This window comes from Pteropus medius, unplaced genomic scaffold, assembly GCF_902729225.1.
Source record: "Pteropus medius unplaced genomic scaffold, Ma_sr-lr_union100, whole genome shotgun sequence".
Taxonomy (NCBI): domain Eukaryota; kingdom Metazoa; phylum Chordata; class Mammalia; order Chiroptera; family Pteropodidae; genus Pteropus; species Pteropus medius.
In genome coordinates, this window is record NW_024340849.1 from 20,849,957 (window position 1) to 20,873,447 (window position 23,491).

General features: G+C 48.0%; 1 protein-coding gene across 3 annotated transcripts in view; it reads left to right on the forward strand.

Moving 5' to 3' along the window:
- The window catches only part of LOXHD1 (lipoxygenase homology PLAT domains 1), a 140,167-nt gene that overhangs the window by 74,119 nt on the left and 42,557 nt on the right, over positions 1-23,491 (forward strand). For 2 of the 3 annotated variants that reach the window (XM_039842428.1, XM_039842430.1), the window contains exons 18-26: positions 638-798; positions 3,091-3,562; positions 4,038-4,192; positions 5,856-5,989; positions 9,929-10,098; positions 10,835-10,939; positions 14,413-14,541; positions 15,702-15,866; positions 18,862-19,043. In XM_039842428.1, the coding sequence (XP_039698362.1) occupies positions 638-798; positions 3,091-3,562; positions 4,038-4,192; positions 5,856-5,989; positions 9,929-10,098; positions 10,835-10,939; positions 14,413-14,541; positions 15,702-15,866; positions 18,862-19,043 (1,673 nt within the window). Of the gene's footprint in view, positions 1-637; positions 799-3,090; positions 3,563-4,037; positions 4,193-5,855; positions 5,990-9,928; positions 10,099-10,834; positions 10,940-14,412; positions 14,542-15,701; positions 15,867-18,861; positions 19,044-23,491 lie in introns of those variants that run through there. The other variant, XM_039842431.1, reaches the window with a different exon arrangement.

The following is a 23,491-nucleotide window of genomic DNA, read 5'->3' on the forward strand; positions in this document are numbered from 1 at the left end:
CGTCGCTGAGAAAGCAAGTCTCGTCATAGTCACTTTGAAACAATATGGCCCCACAGTTCTGGAAGATATTTTGCTCTCCACTGGGAAATGCCCCCTTGTGGTGCATATCTGTAACGCATTCTCACCTTCTAACAGCTTGTTGAAGTATTCCTTCAAAATGTAGGCAACTCTCTCCATGTAGGAGTATCTGTTGATATCATCTGAAAGGTGCATATGTTTGAATGGAAATTATAATTTTTCAACTACTTGTCCTCTACTTAAAATAAGGAAAGGGAACAAGCACACAGTCTTTGCTTCTTTCTGCCCTGTGGTGTTTGCCCAGAGGTAGGCACACAGCAGAGAGTGCCAGCTGATATACTGACTACTCTGCATTCCTGGTTCCAGAGGACACTTGTGGTACAGAGGATGACTGGGGTTTGGAGTCTAATTGTTGGAGTTTGCCAGTTCCACTACCTACTGTATTCCCCTATGTGTCAGTGTGTCCACTTGCAAAATGGGAATGATAGTACTTACTCATCATGGTGATGAGAGGATTAGATGAGATAATGCCTATCTTGGAAAATGTTTGTTTTATGACTATTGTTGGCTATTGCTGTTATTACTAAATGTCCCATTTCTCCCCCATGTGCCCACCTAGTGGTCCACTATGAGGTTGAGGTTTGGACGGGAGATGTTGGCGGTGCAAGCACCACTGCCCAAGTCTACATGCAGATCTATGGTGAGGAAGGCAAGACAGAAGTGCTCTTCCTCTCCAGCCGCTCGAAAGTTTTTGAGCGGGCATCCAAGGACACGTTCCAGGTATGTGGGGGTCAGGTAGCAGGGGTGCTGACAGAGGGCCCAGTGGATGCCTGAAAATGAAGAGATTGGACTAGATCAGTAGTTCTCATCTCTAAATTCTTATTAGAATCACCTGGGGGAGCTTTAAGAAAAAAGTGAGAACCTCTATGGTGGGGTATGCTTTCTGGGGGTGCTCCTAAAATCTCTACCAGTGATACCATGTGCTGCCAATTCTGAGAGCCTCTGGGGTACATAAATCTAATTTAGCGAACTATGGCCAGCCCTGTGGCCTCTGATTCTATAGCTCTGTCGGCCTGGGTGCAGGGCCATGCTTCCCAGGCAGGACACTGGGAGGCTTTGGGGTCTCTTGGGTGTGTTCTGGGCCTCAGAACTTCCCTTTGAGTGGAGGAGAAAGAGAGACAAGAATGTGAGCATGTTGGTGGGAGAGGAGAATGCAAGGGTGGTGCCCACTGGGGGACACATGATCGTTTTATACAGGACATGAGTGTGTGCTTGCGTGTGTGCATGTGTGTCTGCAGATATGTGCGTACTGGAAGCATGTTCAGGCTGGTGTTCAGTGTGTGTTTGTGTGCCACAGGCAGCTGGGCCCTCAGCAAAGAGCCCTAACCCAGTGCCCAGCAGAGAAGGGCCCGGCTGAGCTGGGCCAGGGCTGCAGGTGTATAGGACGTTAGTGTCGGAGGGATCTTCATCGAGTCCAACCCCTTATCACACTGCTGAGGAGGCGGAAGCCCTAGTATTGTACCTCTCTGAGCCTCAGATTCTTCAGCAGTTCAAACCCAGCCTCATAATACCTGCCTGGCCTGCTTCATAGTCCATGGAAGGATCAAAATAGTCAATATCAGGGATAGTGCTTGGGAAATTGTGAACAGTCACAGAGATGTAACAACAGCATATCTTCTGGACGCTAGCCGATGAGGTAGCTGAATGTGGTGGTGGATACATTCATAGCTGGCAGGTGGGGGGAGAGGGGACAGCAAACAGGCGTCCCTGGAGAGGTCGAGTGTAGAGATGTCGTGACCTGGAAAATGTGGGACAGGGGAGCTAATGTGCCAAAGAGGGGACTCGGCAGGTCCAGAGCCCATCCCTAAGAAGAAATTCCTCTTTCCTGGGGATCCTGAGCTCCATTTTGGCTGATAATTTTCTCACAAAGCCAGTTTGGGCCGCATTGTGGCTTCACGAACAGAGAGAAGACCTGAGTTCTCATCTATGTCTGGACTCCAATTATGGGACACTGAGCAACTCGTGAGGCAGCCCTGGGCCTCAGTTTCTCTGGCACATAAGTGGGAGGACTCGTGGGACAGGACTTTGAAAAGGGTCGAACATGCAGAAGGGGACCCATCAGCGTGGTGGGGGCCCTGAGAGTGGCCAGACTGGCAGAGATTTCATGTGAGCCACCCTCTCTCCACTGAGCTCTGCAGGGGCCAGACCTCACCTCATTGTAAAGCTTAGAACAGAGAGGCAGATGGAAGTCTAGGGACCTGCTCCTCTGAAGAGAAGCCAAACCCATCCACACTGCCCTCTGAGCCAGCATGAGCTAGGCCCCATGGGGAAGAGAAGCACGAATGAATGGTCCCTGCCCTTAGATTCCCGCTCGAATGGGCAGAGACCAGCTCATGTGGACAAAGAGGGCATCCAGGACAGGCCAGGACCTCAGCTAAGCTCTGGGGCCCCTCTGAGCTTTCCAGGAGGGGAGTGATCGTATGCTGGGGGAGGGGCCTGGCGCCTCTGGGGGCACTGGTGAGATTTTTGTTTCTGAAAAATAACATTTTTTTTAACTTATTATAAAAGTTCTATATGATTAATGCTGGAAAATTTTTGGAAAGAGATCACAGAAAAACACAAATTAACAAGAACGTAATAATAAAGCTCAGGAATGAATAGGTTTTAGTTAGAGATGAGGATGGAATAATGGCATTCTGGGTGAGAGATGGCATGAACAAAGATATGGAATTAGGAATAATAAGAATGAGTATGGTATGATTGTGTGTGTGGGCGGTGCGTGTGCATGGAGAGAGAGAGAGAGAGAGAAGCAGGAGGACCATTTTGACTATCCCAGGGGTTTAGAAGGAAATAAGTTTGGTGGAGGGTGGGGCCAGCAAGAAGAGGTCCTGGAAGGAGGCTGAGAGACCAGGCTAGATGTGTAGGAGAGAGGGGGCTGGTGGAAACTTCTGAGCCCAGAGTCGCCGAGCCTCTCCATCCTGCGGCTCCGCCCACAGCCCTGCACCCGGCTCTGCAGGGGAGGTGGGGAGGATGCCAGGGGCCACCCCAGTCACTGCCCTGCACTTTGCACAGCTGGAGGCGGCCGACGTCGGGGAGATCTTCAAGATCCGGCTGGGGCACACAGGCGAGGGCTTCTCGCCCAGCTGGTTCGTGGACACGCTGTGGCTGAGGCACCTGGTGGTACGAGAGGTGGAGCTCACGCCCGAGGAGGAGGCCCGGAAGAAGAAGGAGAAGGACAAGCTGCGGCAGCTGCTCAAGAAGGAGCGGCTGAAGGCCAAACTGCAGAGGAAGAAGAAGAAGAAGAAGGGCAGCGACGAGGAGGACGAGGGGGACGAGGAGGAAGAGTCCTCGTCGGAGGAGTCCTCGTCTGAAGAGGAGGAGGAGGAGACGGAAGAGGAGGAGGAGGAGGAGGAGGAGTTTGGGCCGGGGATGCAGGAGGTGATTGAGGAGTACAAGTTCGATGCCCACCGCTGGCTGGCCCGGGGCAAGGAGGACAATGAACTTGTCGTGGAGCTGGTGCCCGCTGGCCAGTCGGGTCCTGAGCGTAAGTCTGAGGAGGGGTCAGACAGTCCCCAGCTTGGGGAGGGGGTAGGGTGCCTAGCTATTCTACCACATGGAAGCCCCACAGGTGGGCACCCATCATGGTTCCCAAATAGCTCTCCTGACTTGTATCTGAAGTGCCACCATGGACAGTTCTCTGGGGTCAGCGTTGCTCTTGTCTTGAGGTGCTCTCAGAAAGAGTGGACAACTTTAAGGGGAGTCCTGATGTATCTCAGTGTTGGGGGTATAAGGTAGGAGGGTTGCTGAGGGTGAAGTTTCCCAGGACTCACAACCTCTTGGGCTTCACAGGGAAGGAAAGTCTTGGGTAGGGATGAGGGACAAGTTCAGTTCTAGGTCAGTACAGATGTGGAGGTATCTGTAGGTCCTTCCTGCTTCCACCATCTGCCCGGATCGTAGATGCTCAGCCTAGGATCCTTAAGCCCGGGTGTCCTCAATGCCACGTCTTTCTGTGTCTTTAGCCAACACCTACGAGGTCCAAGTGATCACAGGGAATGTGCCCAAGGCTGGCACCGATGCCAACGTCTACCTGACCATCTACGGCGAGGAGTATGGGGACACAGGCGAGCGGCCCCTGAAGAAGTCAGACAAGTCCAACAAATTTGAGCAGGGACAGGTAGGGTACGGGCTTTCTGGCCATTGGATGAGTGATTGGGACACAGATGGAGGGAGCCCTCTGGTGATTCCCAAAGTCAGTCCACACACAGTGACTGCCGTGTCCAGCACTGAGCTTTGTTCAACCCAAGCAGGTGTCACGGAAGTGCGTCTTCTGTGAGTACCGGCACTTTGGGGAGGGAACATAAGAAAGGCGCAGGAGGGGGTCCAGCCCAGAGGAACTAGCCAGAGGTAGTATAGGTAGCAGATGCTCAGGTGCTGAGTGGGTGGAGCAGGGGTTCAAGGAGGAAGTGCTCACCAGAAGATAGTGCTTTAGAGAAAACTTGGTGGGAAGGAGAGATGTACTGAGTCTTGGTGGATGAGTATGGTGTAGATATCTAAAGATGGCAGTAAGAGATATTCTCCAAAGATGGGACCTCATGACAAAGATGTGGGTGAGGGTGGAAATGTGGAAGGCCAGATGAGGAACAGTGAGTCTTCCTGCCACACTGTGGTTCGTGCTGAGCCATGGTGGGTGGTACCTCTGGGAAGCTTGGTGTGGGGAATGAGGACTTCGAAGGACAGGCCGAGAAGCCTGAACTACACCTGAGGCAGTGGGCGCCGTGAAGGCTTTTGAGCACTGGAAGAAATACACCACCTCCCTCTTCCAGGTATAGTGGGGAAAAGCATGAAAAATACAGCTGTCATCTTTGTCCTTAGAGATTTTATAATATCCTCTTACATGAGGCTTGAAGACTGCCCCTCATCTCGCCTTTCCCGTTCTTGCCCTCATCCCAAAGCCAGGTTCCCTCATGCACAGAGAAGAAAGAAAGAAAGAAACCAAATCCAGTAAAATACTTCTGGGAACTGATTTATTTCAGAGGCCCTGGTTTTTCTTTCAACACTCTTTTCCCGTTATTGGATGTCGGGGTTTATTTCTGGTGCAGTGCTCTCCCTTAAACATTATAGCCACTGTGATTCCGGATTTGAAGAAACTTGCTGTAGAAGACGTAACTGGTATAATCGATGTAATTTGAACATGGCTTCCATGTTAGATAATAATATTGTTGATGTTAAGTTTCCTGAATTTGGTGATTATACTTACAGCGATTCTATGAAAACGTCCTTGTTCTAAGGAAATTTATGCTGAAGAATTTAGGGGTAAAGGATCACGGTATCCGCTATTTCCTTGCAAATAATTAAGAAAAAAAGAGAGAGAAAGGTGGAGGGAGAGAGAGAAGAAGCAAATGTTGCAATAATCTAAGTGAAAGGTATACAGAAATTGTCCACACGTTTTCTGTAGATTTGAAATATTTTTTAATGTTAAAGAGTTTAAAAAGTTGTAGCCGAGAAAAATCCCATTCACTTACCGGGTCCTGGTGTTGTTAGTTTCCTCCAGTGCCTATACGTGCACTTGTATACATTCTGTCTTTCCACTTCTATATCCGGGTCAACCGTTTCTGCAAATCACTTTAAATTTACACTGGCTCATAGCAAATGCATAATCAAAATTTGTGGTTGAAGGAGATTATGCACATCTGTGCACACACAGCACATACCCAAGCAACAGGCTCTGCGTACGTACACGCACATCCACCCCACAACACAAATATGGGTTCTGGTCTTGGGAGGGTGGTAAGCGGGGAGGGTGCCACCCCTCTGAGTGCTACCCTGGCCCTTTCCAGACAGACACGTTCACCATCTATGCCATTGACCTGGGGCCCCTGACCAAAATTCGGATTCGCCACGACAACTCAGGGAACAGAGCAGGCTGGTTTCTGGACAGAATAGACATTACTGACGTGAACAACGAGACCATGTGAGTGGGGCTGATGGGGAGGGAGGGTAGGCCACTCCTGCCACTAAAATAGTCCTGGAAGGAGGCCTAAGGGTGGGGTGGTGTGATGCCCGAGGACAGGAATGGGGGGCTGTGATACCTGAGGGCGGGAGCAGGGGGCTGCGATGTGGATTTGGCCCATGTAGCTGGCAAGGTGGGCATTGCTTTCTGCCCGCTGGAGCTACTTGCCCTGTCAGGTGACAGTCTGGTAGAACATCCAGTCCAATTTTTGAAGTCCATCAACTCAGAAGGTCGGGTTTTCTGTCCCTGCCAGACCTTCACTGGCCCATTCTCCATGCCCAGACTTAGTCACACATAAGTCTCTCCGTGTATAAACTGACTTCCAGTACATTGTTCTAATATTCCAGACCAGAGATAAGCAAACCACTTCTGTAAAGTCCAGATGGTAAATATTTTAGGCTTTGGGGGCCATTTGGTCTCTGTCACGGCTACTCTATCTGGCCTCTGCAGCAGGAAAGCAGCCGTGGAAGATACCTAAATGAATGGATGTGTCCATGTTCCAGTTAAACTTAATGGACACTGAAACGAATTTTGTGTAATTTTTCATGTCACGAAATATTAGTTATATAGATTTTTTCCAACCATTAAAATATCTCAGTTTGTGAGATGTACATAAGCAGGTGGTGGGCAGATTCAAACCACAAGCCACAGTTCACTGGCCCTGTCGAAGATTCACAGCATGAGTTAGGTCAGGAAGGGTGTACTGTCCTGACAGGCAAAGGAACCACCCCCATGGAGGTGAACCCAGAGCCAGGGCCAGGACTCCAGACCAGCAACGATGAATCTGCTGTGTTTCCATCATTTGGCCACATTGACTCTTGGGCAAAAGGAGCCACGGGGCAGTAGACAGGAAAGGAGGGCCCGAGATGTGGCAGGGGGCGGATGGGAGAGAAGCAGACGAGATCCTGACTGGGTGGTGGAGCTGCCCAGGGTCTGCCAGAGCCTGGAATCTGGTGGGTACCCAATAAATACTTATTTGTTCAATTAAACTTCTTGACCTGCAGCTTGGTGTCTCTTGGAGCATGCTCTCTTCTTGGGCTCCACTCCATGAAGAGCAGGGGGTGACGGGGCTCACTACATCTCCCACCTCTCTCCTGCCCCAAGAGGTGGGAGACAATGGAAGTGCTCTCTCTGTCCCCAGATGGGGACAATGAGGCACAGCTCACACACAGCCTGATGTCATGGATTTCCATGAGGTCATTGTGATGACCCAAAAGGGCCATGGGACCACCCCGTGGTGGGGAACTGGGGTCCTGACCTAGAGTAGATCCTCTGCCAGAAACTTGTCAGGTCACCCTGGACAAGTTGCTCCATCTTTATGGGCTTCTGTTTGCTCTTCTGATAAGTGGGCTTAATGATGCCAGCCCAGCTTACTTCTCAAGATGTTCTGAAACTCTAAGGCATTTAAGTGGAAAGGATAAAGTGCCATGAAAAAAAGTAAGGACAGAAACAAACTGTGAACATCCCCAGCTTGCCTTGCAGCTCCGACAGGGTTAGTTAAGTCTGTTCCAATGACTTTGGCATTTCTGGGCCAGCCCAACAATTTTTAAATTATTTAAAGTACTATTTATCCTCTTTCATTATTTAAAAATATTAGCTAACTTTACCTTTTCAAATCAAGACATTAAGTGATTTGAAAAAAATCCCATTGGAATTTTGATTGTAATGCTATTAAATGTATGTGTGGATAATTGCATATTTAGAATATTAAGTGCTACTCCCCAGGTACACATTTCCATGTACCCAAGTGTTCCTTGAGGAATGTTTTATGTTTTTCTACATATAGCTGCTACACATTCTTAAGATTACACCCAAGTATTTTATGTTTTTATCACTCTCATTTTAACCCTCTCATTACTCATCTCTCTTCTGCTCCTCCCTTTCTCTCTTTCCTTCCTTCCTCCACTCCTCACTCCCCTCATCTCCAACTCTTCCCTCTCTGTCCTTTCCTACTGGTGTTGCGTGTTTGCATGTCTTTGTTTCCTTGGTATTGAAACAGCAGTAAGGGCTCTGTGGTGAGCTGGTTCCAACCATTCACAAGGTCAGAGAGCAACTCTGGGCAAAGCCTGCTCCAGGAGATAGACATAAAATTATGGGAGTTCAAGGAAACGAAATCAGAACAACAAATTTCTCTCTCAGAGAGATACCATTTTCCCCGACAGTGCTTTAGGCCTCGCGTGACCTTGACTAGCTCAGGATAAGGATAAGTGAACACTGACTTCATTTCTCAGCTGCCCTGTACCCAATCACCCGCCTCTGTGCAAACTGGATGTCCTTGACCCTCTCTGCCTCTCATGCCTCACCCCAATCTGTGGGCTGCATTTTCCTTCAGAAGAGTGTAATTCAGACCCCATCTCCCATCTTCACCACCCCTTGATCAGAGCCTCCTGACTGGTACCTCTCTATCACCCAGTGCCTCCTACTGTCTACAGCAGTTCAGCCCTCAGGGTCATATCCCTCCTCTGCTCAACAACCTCCTGAGGCTCCCATTTCGCTCAGGGGAAGAGCCAGAGAGAGCACTGCCAGTCTCTGCCCCATCTCTAAGTCTTAACTCCCCTCCTGCTCACTCCTTGCTGTGTCTTGAACCCAATAGATATGTTCCCCCCAATGTCTTTGCATGTGCTGTCCCCTCTTCCTGGCACTGCTTCCCCCAATGCTCACTCTCATACTTTCTCTAGGTCTCTGCTCAGGTGCCACCTGTTCAGTGCGGCCCCACCCCCCCCACTCCTGGAATTTTATTCCTTGTTCTCTGCTTTTTTTTTTTATTCTCCATATCACATATCCTCTGACCTACAATAAACTGCTGTATTTGGTTATTGTGCCTCTCCTTGCAATAAATAAAAGGTACACGCATAAGGTAATGACTTCATCTGTTTTGTTTATTGCTGAGTCCTCCCCAGTACTTAGAAGAATGCCTGGCACATAGTAGGCATATCACAAATACTAATGAATAAAAGTTATGCTTGATTTATTGATTCACTCATTCAACAAACACATGCCACGCTGAGAGGGGGCGGGGTGACACAGCTGGCTCGGACTCACCCTTTGAAGAATGTTCGATTCAATTCCTTTCTCTCCTGCTTTTGACTTGTGTAGCCTTGGGAAAGTTACTTTACCCCTCTGAGCCTCAGGACACACTTATACTAAAACATCAGTCCTTGCTTACCTAAAGTTCACATTTAACTGGGAGGCCTGTGATTTTATTGGCTAAATCTGGCAACTCTAACAGAGAAGTGAAGGAACTTGTTCAAGGTCACATAACTATAAGTGGCAGAGCCAGGATTTGAACCCACTATGGCTCCAGAGGCAAATCCTTAATTACCACACTCTGCTGCCTCTCTCATGCCTGATCCACTTCCCCTTCTGTCCAGGTGCCTGCATTGCCCCAGGCCTGGTCTCTGCACTAAGAAGTCTAACTTGGACCTCCCTTCTTCAAATGCCCCAGCTGTCTGCTGTGCCAGCTCCTTAGCCACACTCTTTGTACCATCCAAAAACATGATTAGGCCATTCCATTAAAATTCAGCACTTCTGTAGTGAGCAGGTTTTATGTACAACCCTCTCTGCCGAAGTAGCTCTGGCTAATAGATTAATTCCAGAAAGGGTTGGAACAGTCCCTAGAGGTAACTCTTCTTTAGATACCTCCAATATGACCCTGATTGAGGGTCTGCTATGCTCTAGGTGCGTTACACAGCCATTTTCAGTGGTTGTCTGGAGACTCATTCCCACATTTGTTCTCTATTCAGGGCAAGTGACCTAATGGGTGATTGACGGGCTAAGTAGGATGGAAGAGCAGTGCTTTGTGGGGCATACAGGGTAGCATTCAGCTCCCCTGAGGGCCTCTCATTTCTCAGCCCATGACTGCTCCTTTATGAGACCTTTCCTCATTCCCTACCCCTACAGGTACTACTTTCCTTGTCAACGCTGGCTGGCGGTGGAGGAAGATGATGGACAGCTGTCCAGGGAGCTGTTGCCAGTGGATGAGTCCTATGTGCTGCCAAGCGAGGAGGACGAGGAGGGTGGGGGGGTTGGTGACAACAACCCCCTCGATAACCTGGCCCTGGAGCAGAAAGGTTTCCTCAACTAGTGCTGATTTCTTCCCTCCAGCATCCTTCCCCTCTACCTCTCCCCCATCCTTGGTCTCCATCTTCTCTTCCTCCCCTGGAACTCTTGATGCTTCTTCCTCTGGTGTTATGTCTGTACTGTCCTCTCATTCCTCCATGGCAAGAATGGGGAGGTGAGGGGGGCATATTCCCACGTGTGTACCATAAAGCTGGGTATAGAGTACAAGGCTTGGGAGGGATGGATGGGATGGGATGGGATGGGATGGGATGGGATGGAATGGAATGGAATAGGTTGTAGTTGGTTCTGACTTGGTCTTGTGTCCTCCCTTCCAGGCACATTAGAGGCTCTCAATACATCTTTGTCAAGGGAAAGAATGAACTTTTGAGAGTTCTATGATGCTTGTGCTTTCTCTCTTGAAACTTGCATCCCTAAAACTCTTCCCTACCTGGAAGAGTCAGACCAGGGCTCCTGGCTGATGAGCCTCTGACCCTCAAGTCACCTCAAATCTCCCGTAAGCATCCTACAGTGCTATTGATTGAGGGCTTCCTGTGTGAGCTGGAAGTGAGGGAGGCCTCATGTCTGCTTTTCAGACGAAAGGCAGCTGTAGAGCAACACATTCTGCAAGTAAAGTGATTCATAGAAACGGGTAACATGAATATAGAAACATACTCAGCACATTTCTTCTCCCCTTCCTTCTTGGGAGGAGCTACCCACCATTCACTTGTCCACACTTGTCTCCTGCAGATAAATCTACCACATTCTCAGTGACCATAAAGACTGGAGACAAGAAGAATGCAGGCACAGATGCTAACGTCTTCATCACGCTCTTCGGCACAAAAGACGACACTGGTAAGAAAGCAATGCAGGGCCGAGGTTCACCCACATTCTCCCCGGGAAACTGGAAGACTCAGCAGAACGTTCCAAGGAAATCATGGTCATGCCTCTCTCTCTCTCTCTTTTTAAAAAAACATTTTAAGAATCCCCCTTTATTATTTTATTTTATTATGGGAAGAAGAGTTAACATGAGATCTAGCCTCTTAAATTTTAAACGTATAATACATTATTATTGACTATAAGTATGTTTGGTATAGCAGATCTCAAGAACTTATTCATCTTACCATACTGAAACTTTATGCCTATTAATTAATAACTTCCTATTTCCCCCTTCTTCCCAGATCCTGGTAACCATTCCAGTCTTTGATTTTATGAACTTGACTATTTGGGATACTCTATATAAGCAGACTCATTCTGTATTTGTCTTTCTGTGTCTGACTTATTCACATAATGTATTATCCTCAAGGACCATCCATGTTGTTGCATGTTGTATAATGTCCTTTATACAGGCTGAATAGTATTTCATTGTATGTATATACCACATTTTCTTTGTCCATTCATGTGTCAATGGACATTTAGGTTTTTCCCACATCTTGGCTGTTGTGAATAGTGTTGCAGTGAACATGGGAATGCTAAGATCTTTTCAAGATCCTGATTTCAGTTCTTTTGGATATATACCCAGAAGTAAGATTTCTGAATCAAATGGAAGTTATATTTCTAATTTTTTGAAGAACTTTAATACTGTTTTCTATAGCAACCATTTTGCATTCCCACCAACTATGTGCAAGGGTTCCAGTTTCTCTACATCCTCATCAGCACTTGTTGTCTCTCTTTTTTTTTTTTTTTTGATAGTAGCCAACTTGACAGGTGTGAGGTGATCTCATTGTGATCTTGATTTGTGGCTCCCTGATAACTAGTGACAGTGAGCATTTTTTACATATACTATTGGCCATTCGTATGTCTCCTTTAGAGAAATGTCTGTTTAAGTCATTAGTCCATTTTTAAATTGGGTTATTAGTTTTTTTGTTGTGGTTGTTATTGAGTTGTAGGAGTTCTTTATATGTTTCAGTGATTAACCCTTATCAGATATTTGGTTTGCAAATATTTCCTCCTATTTTGTAGGTTGCCTTTTCACTCTGTCGATTGTTTCCTGTGCTATGCAGGAACTTTTTAATTTGATGTAGTCCTACTTGCTTATTTTCGTTTTAGGTGTCTGTACTTTTGGTGTCATATTCATGAAATCCTTGCCAGGGCTAATGCCATGAAGTTTTTGCCCTATGTTTTCTTCTTAGAGTTTTATAGTTTTAGGGCTTACATTAAGTCTAATCCATTTTGAGTCAACATTTTGTGTATAGTGTAAGATAAGGGCAAATATTTGTGTATAGTGTAAGATACAAATTAACCCTTTTACATGTGAATATCCAGTTTCCCCAGCACCACTGATGCAGGAGACTATCCTTTTCCCATTGTGTATACACTTGTATGCCTCTGACTCTTGGCAGATTGCATGCAACTAGCCTTATCAAAGAAAGGCAGTTGTTGTTTTTTCTTAAAACCCTCTGCATGAGGTGACTTGTCCACCCAGGTTGTGAATGTTGGTTCCTTTGGAATTCTTCCGAAACCTTCCCGAGGCAGTCCTTCTGAGCTCCAGGGGGCAGAGAGTCCCCTGCCCTCTCTCCTGTCTTCACTGCTGCCTCTATAGTCCTAGAAGTGTGTGGAAGCCATACGAATAATCTTTCTTTGAGTATCCTCACCCCAGGTCATGATGACTGATCCTATGGTCACTTTTTTTCTAGACCTTTCTGAAAGTTTTTACCATTTCCTGTGTCCTTCCTGGAGATATGCCTCTCAAAAGCATCATAAAGGGGCTTCCCGATCCAGTGAGTGGTTGCTTCTCTGTGTTTCTGCCACCTTTCTCCTTCTGTGCTAATGGCAGAGGTAGCCTAACTCTAACTCCATCACAAGAAGCTCTTCCCAGCCTCCAGTGAGATTCAGCCGACGGGTTTCATGGTGCTCTGTATATAAGGTGCTCAGGAAATTTGGAGTCATTCTGGAACTTATGGCCAGGGACTCAGAGAAGGTGGTACTTAGTGATGGGGTCAATTATCCACTCGGGCTACCTGTCCAGCCATTCAGAGTAAGTTCAGAGAGAATTGGTCTCTCAAACAGTCATCATGTATTTGCTCAAAACCCTGTAGGTCCAGAGCCTTGTACCAAGCATAGTTGAAGAATGAATGGACCTAATCCATCATCTTGGGGTGCTCATATTCTAATACAGTGGTGTGGTGGTAGAGCATGGACTCAAGCTTGACTGGTTTAAATTTCTCTTCTACCACTTACCATCTGTGTGACCTTGGGAAAGTTGCTTAACCTCTCCATGCCTTAGTTTCTCCCATTTCTAAAATGGAGGTTAAACTAGTATATGCCTCATAGACTTGTAGATTTAATGAAATTGAACATTAAAATATTTGAAACAAAATGATACTCAAAAAACATTTATTATTATTATTATTAAATAAGTTAGATAATGTATAATGAATGCATTAGGTCATAACTATAAATGTATGTCATTGTGATGGTTACTGAACAATGGGACATGGAATTGAGGTCTCTAACAACTGCTTTTATTTGCCAGGGGGTTTCTGTGTGTTAGGCGCATTCTTGAGCACTTAACAGTCACCATCTTATTAAATCCTCACAACTCTATGGGAAGGCACCAAGACCACCCCTTTTGACATCTGAGGAAACCAAGCCTCAGAGAATTAAGTAAGGCCAGATGTCAAGTGGCAAAACCAGGCACTGAACCAAGGTCTATCTGATTTTCGTGCACTTGAACCAGTCTCTAATGAGCCTGTGAGTATCAGAAGACTCCCTACATGAGACTGGCCCAGGGCCGGGACTCGCAGCGTAAGGGACTCGAAGGCAATATAGTGCATGCTGAGGCTGGTGTCTTACGACACTTAGACCACCCCAGATTTCAGACTGATGCCACAGCCAAGATCCCAGGACAGATTACACATGTGAGATGGCTGGTGGGGGGCATTTGAGTCTGCAGAGAATTCCCACATTCTACATTCTGCAGGGGAGCCCCTGTGTCCCCAGGGAGCATGGGAAGGGTGGCTTTGTCACTGGCTTCTTCCCCACGAAGAGAAATGCAAGGGATATGGAAGGAGAGCAGACGTTGACAGGGCCCACCATTTTCTTCTGGATGATCTTGGATAAGGCACTTGGCCTCTTGGTGTGTCTCCTTTTCTTTAGATACAAACTGGAAATAAAAATTCATAGCTCAGAAGGTTATCACAAAGCTTAATAAAAAGACACACACCAAAACAAACTATGCCGCCTGTGCCCAGTGGATAGTGAATGTACAGTCTAAAATTGATGAAAATTCAAAAATTTGGTTATTATGAAACACTAAAAGGGGTGGTCAGACTCGGTTTTAAAGGTCTCAGGATCAGCCAGTCATGTTAGGGTCATTTGGTTGGCAGGAATGGCCCTCCTGAAATCCTCCAAGACCAACAGCGACAAGTTTGAGAGGGACAGCATCGAAATCTTCACAGTGGAGACGCTGGATCTGGGAGATCTATGGAAAGTCAGGATCGGCCATGACAACACAGGTCTGGCTTCCATCCCCTCCATTCCCTGCTAAGAACATAAGGACCACAGATCGGTCCCTCTGAGTATCTGAGAAAGAATCTGGAGGAAACTTGGATGTCACCTGACTTCCATAATGACACAACTTTCTCACTCCCTTCAGCCCAGTAGAGCCCTGGCTGCACACAGAGATTCTGATCTAATTGGTCTGGAGTGGGGCCTAGACACTGGTGAATTTTAAAGCCTTTCCCCATCCCCCGCCCTCAGTAATTTCAATGCACAGGTAGGTTTGAGAATCCCTGATCTAGCTCAGTGGTTGTCAAATTTGAGCGTGCATCAGAACCACCTGGGGGGGCTTGTTAAAACACAGATTTGTAGGTCCCATCCCCAGAGTCTTTGGTTCGGTAGATCTGGAGTGGAGCCCAAGAGTTTATATTTCTCACAAGTGATACTGAGGCTGCTAGTCTGGGACCCTACTTTGAGAACCACTAGTCCAGCCCATTCTTTCTAGAATGCACTGACGCTACAGCCAGACAAAGAATGGGCCCAAGTTTGTTCTCTCTTAGTAAAGTCAGACTCATTTTCTTGGTCTTCAAACCAAATCATCTAAGCCTACAGAAGCAGGCCCTCCTCCTAGCACCTGGGACTGAGGGTGGGGTTCTCTGCCTGGCTTCCATTGCCCGTTTTAAGCTTGAGCACTCCTTTTCCTAGGGAGGACAAACCATTAGTCCTTCATTGATTTCCCTCCCCTTTATGAACCACAAACTGAGGCCAGGGTGGTTGGGAGTGTCATTCCTGTCACTAAGTGACATTATTAAGTCCTTGTTAACACAGGCTCTCTTGGCATCTCTGGGCTCCCTGTTCGGAATGCCTTCAACCCTGGACAATGCCCTTGCTTCCCTCCCCTCAGACTCCTGCTCTCCTGTCATCTCTTCCCCATGCTCCTTCGCTCTTGCTAATTTCATTGACAGCAGCCTGGAGTGTGATCCAGCTTCATTCAGCTGGGTGCACGTTTTTACAGAAGTCATTTTAGCAATGCTGTAAACAAAAGGGATGACACGTTCATGGTCGAGCTGTAAGGCGTCAGCCACTGAGTAAGGAAGGACATTTGGAGCCCCTGAAATTATCCATAGGAAGCCACCATGCAGAAGTTTTTGATGGGTTCTGTCTCCTCTCCCTCCAGGCAAGGCTCCAGGCTGGTTCGTAGACTGGGTAGAGGTGGACGCCCCATCTCTCGGAAAGTGCATGACGTTTCCCTGTGGCCGCTGGCTGGCCAGGAATGAAGAAGACGGGGCCATCGTCAGGGACCTCTTCCACACCGAGCTTCAGACGAGGCTATACACGCCGTGTAGGAACCATACAGAGCAAGGCTGGCCCTGCTTCCAGGCTCCATCACCCGCCACCCCAACTTGGTCCCAGTCCCTCCTCCAGTGTCCACTCTGGGCCAGGCTGCCCTTGGAGATTTGGGTCTCTTGCTCCTTTCCCAAATTTCCTGGGCCCTATGCAAGCTGAAGGCTGAGCTCTGGACCCAGGGAAAGAAAATATGGGACTTATTTCAAGTTCTACCCCAAACAAGCTGGTGACAACAGGCAGAGAGCCTGGCCTCTCTGGGGTTCAGTTTCCTTGTCTGATAAACAGAGATAATAATAACTGTGAGGTATCATTATCAACCCCATCATCAGTCCTCATTCTGGCCATTAAATCACTGCTATAAGATTTTATCCAGCTTGAGGGGAAAAAAAATTGAAAAGAAGCTAAATGTAATTCCTTTTACCGCTAAAGGAAGGGAGGAAGGGAAATAATTGGGTGAAGTTTCGATACTTCTTTTCTATTGTCATCGTCAGAAAGTATGTATTAAAAGTTTCTATACAGATAGTTACATACTATATACTGAGACTCAAACTGAAATCAACCAAACTAAAAAATCTGTCTGAATAGGCCAAAATCTGAACCAAACCCAGAGAATACAATTTCTAACCAAATAATTAGCTATACCAAAAGATTTCCCCCAAACAACGCATACGTAAACAGTATGAATCAATGAACTTTTTTTTTTCTTTCTACCTATAGCAATTAAACTGGAAATGACCAGATCATCAAAACACTTTCTGGTTCAAAGCCTGAAATAAAGTGACATTTCCCTCTAGGAGGGTCCCTGCAAATACAAAGCAAATTCTAGATGCAGCCTCTGCCTCCAGGATCCACCTGCAGTCTAGGACAGACACACTGACCTGACAGATGTACACACAGCTGGCAGCAGTATTGGGTCGGAGCCCTCAGGACCGAAGTATCCATATCTCACTTTGTGCCCTAGGACAGGCCTTGCTCTCTACAGAAAAAAAAAAAAAAAATTGTAAGGCCTGACCTTGAATATATTTAGTTCTAGTCTGATGTTAAAATTAACCCTTGTGCCCTTTGTCTTACACTCACATTTGCCAAAAAGGAAAAAAGCACGGGAGACTCGACATTCAGACTGACTAGCTGTGGAGGCAGCTTCAAAGTGCAGTCTCCCCAGGCAGGAGCATAGAGAGGAAGGGTCTGCTGTTCAGAACCTACTTCCCTGACAGGTTAAGGTCTTGCGGCCCCAAAGCCTGGGAGCTCCAGGGGCTAGGGAGCTGCAGTCCCAGAAGTGGTGGGAAACAATGTCTAGGCATCAGCAGCAGGGGCCTAAAAGGAATCAGGCAGCTGATTCATCAGGGCCGCTCAATAACACATGAAACCATGAAGAACAGACACGGAGGAGCCACTCACAGACCAGCTGAAATGTGCTGCCCACACAGTAGAGGCATATGAATTAGGAAGGGGGCTGTCGTGATGTCTGAACTGACAGGCTCCATGGAAGAGGGGGACACAGTGTGGAACCCTGAATGTCAGAATTATGCCATGTCAGGCCTGGAAGGGACCTTAGTCTTCAACCTATGTCCTCAGGTTCTCTGCTGGTCAAAGCCAGTGTTTTAGGGCAGCTGGGGGTGGAGGGGAAGGTCTGAGAAATGACAGCCCCTGCCCCACCCTGTCCCCATTTCATGCCATCCAGAGCATCTCCTCAGCTTTAACAAATCAAGTTGGTTTTTTTTTTCTGAACATTCTTGATAAATATATTTATGAGAATTCCACAGTTAAAGAAACTGAAAACCACAGATCTAGATAAACCCTTTCATTTTCCAGGCAAGGAAACTGAGGCCCTGATGTTGGCTCCAGGACACACAGCAACTCAATGGTAGAGGCAGAACTTAGAAACCAGGAGATAAATCAGAGCCCAGACCTAGGACAATGAGGGTGACAGGTGGGCTGTTCCTGCCCAAACATTTCCAGGGCTTCTCACGCGGCCCACCAGTCTCAGGAAAGCTCAAATCCATTGCCAACTTCTCTGCTCAAGGCCTTCCGGGCCATAGGCCATAGAGAAACCCAAGAAGACCGAGAGGAAGGGACATGGCACTGCAGAGAACACACCTCCATAATGCCTGAGAGCCTGGCAGAGTCAAGACCGTGTTTCCCCTTAACCCACTGGGGAGGGCCGCATGCAGGCCCTCGTGGGACCGGTGGTCACCTGCATAGGCCACCCCTCCCTGTAGCTTGTGGGCAGGCAGCAGTACTCACCTCTAGTTCATGACGACAGCACCCATAGAGGTGGACCACACAGGATTTGGGGTCAGAAATGCCAGGATTCAAGTTCGAGTTCCATCACTGACCAGCCATATAATTTGGGGGTAGTTACTTCCCTTCTCAGCCCCAGTTTTCTCATTTGTAAAATGGAGTAAAATAATACCTGAGATAAGGAATGTAGAATGCTTAGTGTGGAGTCTGGCATACTGCGAGTACAACTATTACGAATGCAATTATTCTTACTACAGTTCTACGGCTAAGTAACCATCATAATAAATGAAAAGCAAATTCCTCTTCTGGAGAAGATTGGGCCACCTGTGAGAAGGTGACTTTTAAAGTGACTCAAAGGTCAAGATCACAGGACTGTTTGAACTGTTTCTCTGGCCGGCCTTCCTTCCTTCCTTCCTTCCTTCCTTCCTTCCTTCCTTCTTCCTTCCTTCCTTCCTTCCTTCCTCCTTCCTTCCTTCCTTCCTTCCTTCTTCTCTTCTTTCCTTCTTTCTTCTTTTTTGTGGCCCAGAGTAAGTATAGATATTTATATACAAATGCAGCAAATAAAAATGTCACAAAACATCTTACATCACTATGTTAGGTAACCACGTGAAGGTCCAGGTCCCTGGGCAGCAACTACTGGTCTAGGGGTCCGGGGTGGTGGTGCTGGTGAAGAACTTGACTTTGCTCATGTTTGTTTTTTGTTCTCATGTCCCCTTTGATTGATTTTACCCTCTGTCCCCTTCCCTCAGTTGTTCCTTATGAGATCACCCTCTACACCAGCGATGTGTTTGCTGCTGGGACAGATGCCAACATCTTCATCGTCATCTATGGCTGCGATGGCGTGTGCACCGAGCAGAAGTTCCTGTGCACAAACAAGAGGGAGCAGAAGCTGTTCTTTGAGCGGAAGTCTGCCTCTCGCTTCATTATGGAGGTACTTGGGCTCAGCAGGCTGCTGGGGGGCCAGGACTTGGTGGGGAGTGAAGTGGGCCCAGAAGATGGAGGAGGAGCAGGAGCCCTGAGTGCAGAGGCAGACAATACTTTCACCTCGATGGGCTGCTGTTAGTGAGAAAGATGGGCAGTTCATCAACCTCTCTGGCCCTTAGTACATCTGAGCAACCAGGAGGGTGGTGAGCCTTGCCCTGTCCCTCTAGAACTGGTGTCAGGATCAAAGGCCATAATGAGTGGACAGGCTTGGGGAAACTATAGGCACAATTCCACACTCACTGGGGCTGTCTGCAGTGCCACCACCAACAGACCTATCCACGGGAAGAGCCTGGCTTTCAGACTCACTCATCACATAGCTCTGTCTCCTGCTCACCCACCAAGCCAACCCTATACAGAGCATCCCATGTACTTCTTGATCCCTCTCAGCTCTGGCCTGGGGGTTTGGTTGGTTGATGTCTGCTGTGGACGTGAGTCACAGCACCTTGGTATCTTGTACACTTCAGTTCAGTGCCTCACCTGTGCTCCCACTGTGTGTTAGGTTGGGTAGGAGAGACAAGAGAAGGGGTGGACCCAGACTCTGCCTGCAAGGGGCATGCCGTCCAGCTGGGGAATCCCCAGTCTCCACACAAAGTTAATGAGAGAGTCTGGTAATCATCCCAATAATTGCTCCTGTGAGTAAGAAGGCACTGTCATAGAGCTTCCCTGTATTAACTTATTTAAACTTCATGGCAGCTCTGGGCTGTGATTATCCCTGTTTGCAGATGGGGAAACAGAGGCATAGGGAATTTAGTAGCTTATGTAAAAATCACACAGCTGGGGCCTAGGGGAGGAGGGATTCAAACCCAGGGAGACTGGCTCAGAACATGTGTTCTTAGCCCTTGCAGTAGACTAGCCCATGGGGATGAGGGCACATGGTGGGGTTGACTGAGCCTGCTGAGGAAGTTCACAGAGGGAAGAAGGCCCCTGGAAGTGGACAGAGGCAGGGACAAGGAAAGGAGGCATTTTGAGCCAGGGAAGCATCATGGCCAAGGACCCTAGGTGGAAATTAGCACAGAATATGGTTTGACCAGAGGGCACAAGAGGAGAATGACGTGACTAGGGTCGAACCCAGATGAAGCAGGACTTAAAGGGGACGACTGAAGGAGAAGAGTGGAAGTCTCAGGAGCCTGGACTCCCAGGTAGTGGGCACCTTTGGAGATGTGCCCCTCTTTTTCTGGTGGGAAACGAAGCCCAGAATGGGCATGGCCAGCTCCCTCCCCACCTTGTCGGGGAGCAACCAGCACTTGTGGGAAGGTTGCCACCTTGGTGGAATCTTTTAACAAGGAAAATTCAAGGGTGATTCATCTCATCCACCCAAGATGTCACGGAGCATGAGTCACCCACGCCTGCTGCCGCCAGGGGCCGGGCTGTGATTACACTTCACTGCCAGGGAGTTTTATCAATGAAGTCCCCACTGATAGGCAGCTGTCATTTGCCAGTCATTTGGTGCTATTTTTTTTCTTTTTTCTTTTCCAATCTATCTGGGTGTTGGGGGAGTATGAGAGCTTGGAAACACATGAAAAAGCTTTGTTTTTCTCTATTTCTCTTTTCTGGATGACCTTCAGGTAAGATTATGAGCACTGGATTGTGAGCCGTTAGCCCTGGGTTCTGGTTCTGGCTCAGCCACTAACTCATGAGCAAGCCACTCCCTCTCTCTGTGGCCTTATCCTAAGACACAAGAAAATACCAATAATAGCTAATGTTTATTGAGCACTTCCCATGTACTAACCCTGTTCTAAGCACTTGATGCATATCAGTTCATTTAATCCTCATCACCATTCCAAGAGTTAGATAATATGATCATATTCCACTTTATAGCTGAAACAGCACAGAAAGTAACTTGCTCACGGTGTCAGAATTACCAAACAAAAGAGTCAGAGTTTAACTCAAGCAGGTAGGGTCCAGAGCTTAACTCTTTCACCTCCTGGGAGAACGCTAGGGTCCCTTCTGATTCTGGTATTGTATGAGTCCATCCCTGGGGCCCGCCATCCATGGTCAGTGGTCCCCTCAAGTCCTCCTTGCTCCCTGAGGAGTCACAGCTGAGATGGCCTCCCAGGCACAGCACATGTGACTGAGTGAGTGGATGATTAAGGTTACAAAAGTACCATCAAAGCCGAGGTCCACACATCTCACACTCAGAGATGAGAAAGGAGGAAAAAGAGATGCTTGGACAGAGGAAGAGGCAGATGGGTCTTTACTCCCTGGTTCTGGCAGGCAGCTCAGTGTCCTCAAGTGGAGATTCTGTGAGCCAAGGACTTCACCCTTAGACTTTGTGTTCCTCCCACGGTGAAAGAATGAGGCCTTGTTTAAAATGTCCAGGGCACTATCATTGGCCTGAAATCACGGATCTTTGCTTAATGATTCAGAAAGCCGCCCAGGGGCTCGCAAGGGACTTCGCTGCTCTGATGGAGTGTGGGTGAGCTGGCCAGTGGGGAGTTGGGGGAGCAGTGCAGGGTGGCAGAAGCAACAGCAGTTACAGCACTCTTGTTAATTCATGGTTTCCAGCAATGTGGCGCCATGCTGGTCACCCGGAAGGACAGACTGATTAACAAAAAGAACCACGTCTGGGATCTTAGACCTAGAAGTGACCTCAAGGGGTTACCTTGCTCACACCCCTGCCTTCAGCCAAGTGAGACATTATTCTCCCCCATTTTATAGTTGAGAAAGTTGTAAGGCCTGGAAGGTCAAGTGGTTTGCCTCAGATCCCATAGCCTGTAGGTGGCAGGGCCAGGGCTACAAGTGGCCAGGATGAGGGTGGGTGGAATGGGGGGGAGGTTCCTCGAGCAATGCTGATGGGCTTCCCCTTGGCTGTCCAGTGGGGGAGGGCATGTGAGGAGGGAGGAAACCTGGTTGGAGGCTGCTGCAGTTCATTCAGAGGTTACTTTGGTCTAGGGTTATGGAATCTTCACATTTGATGAATGACTCAATCATTCAGATGCCATTCACTCACCAAGAGCCCTCATCCACCCCAGAACTGACTATGCCATCTCCTTATAGCACTGAGAACTTGATAGAACAGCTAGGCAGGCAGCCAGCTCCCCAGAGGGGCTGCCAGGAAACTCAAGTCTACATACGCCCCCTTAACCTTCAACTGTCAAATCAGATCTCAAGGCATGAATTTCATGGACCAACCATGAGCCAAGGCATCTGAATATTTCCCTGCCTTCTTTTCCCTTTGCCCTGATTTCTTTATCTATTTCTTATCCTGTTATTGCCCAAATGCTCATAAGGATGAGGCAAGATGTGGACTGATATATACTGTACCATTTCAGAGAAGAACATGATACATGGGAACTGGGAGAGGCCCAGAGGCTTCTGGGGGTCCTGGAATGGGAGCCTGACAAAGATATAACCATGGAGGCTGTGCCAGCTACTTAGATGGCCTTGCCATGTGTCTGGCCACCTTGCTACTTCCTTAGAGGGCTCCCAGAGAAGTATCAGTCATTCCAGACTGAGTCTCCCCTCTGCATTCTGGGACCATAGGCTCCAGGCAGGAGAGAGGAGAGATCACAACTTCTGAATGTCACTGACTCACTATGGCCCCCACACATCAGCTTTCTGTTCAATGGGACTTTTCACACATACAGCATCGTGGTTAAGGTTCGGTACTGCGTGTGAGAGAACCTAGCTGACTTTATCATACTCATTTTGCAGATGAGGAAACACTCATTCCTTCATCCTTTCAGGCAATACTTATTCAGTGCCTAGCTGTTTTCTAGGTTTGGGGAGCCTGCCCTTGTGGCTTTCAGTGGCGGAGGAGAGGGTATCACACAAATAAATGCAAACTTCACATGCGAGAAGTGCTCTGGGTTGGGAGAGGGGTTCTGTAGGATGCTGTAAGAGTCTCTCATAAAGAGATCTGACTTTCTGGAGGTGGCCAGGGGGCTTCCTTGGGGAAGTGATCCTCTAGCTGACACCTGAAGGACGGGGTTGAGAAGACACTGGTTTAGGTAAAGAAGAGGAAAGGAGGGGCAGGGAAGCATGTGCAAGGGCCCTGTGGCAAGAGAACATCAAGTTTGAGGAACTGGAATTTGTGGGATATAGAACAGGAGTGGCTGGAGATGGGGGTGGCTCTCGATGGGCCAAGGAGAAGGTCAGGCTGGCAAGACAGGGTGTGGGCAGAACCAGAACTCATCTTCTCATACCCAAGTCCATTCTCAAGCAGAGAACGAGCTGCTACAACAATAAGGAATGAAAGAGAGCTGGACGCCACCGTGAAAAGCAGGGGCAGCCTCCTAGAGGTCGATTGAACCGAGTTCTGGATACTAGGCTGATTTTAAGTGGGAAGAGAGGAAGGGAAGGATGGACGTGGCATGTGCAGAGGAGAGTGGGGGCTGACTTGGCTGGACAGTGGGGACATACGGGGAGAAAGCGACCCCTGAAAGTTCAAAGGGA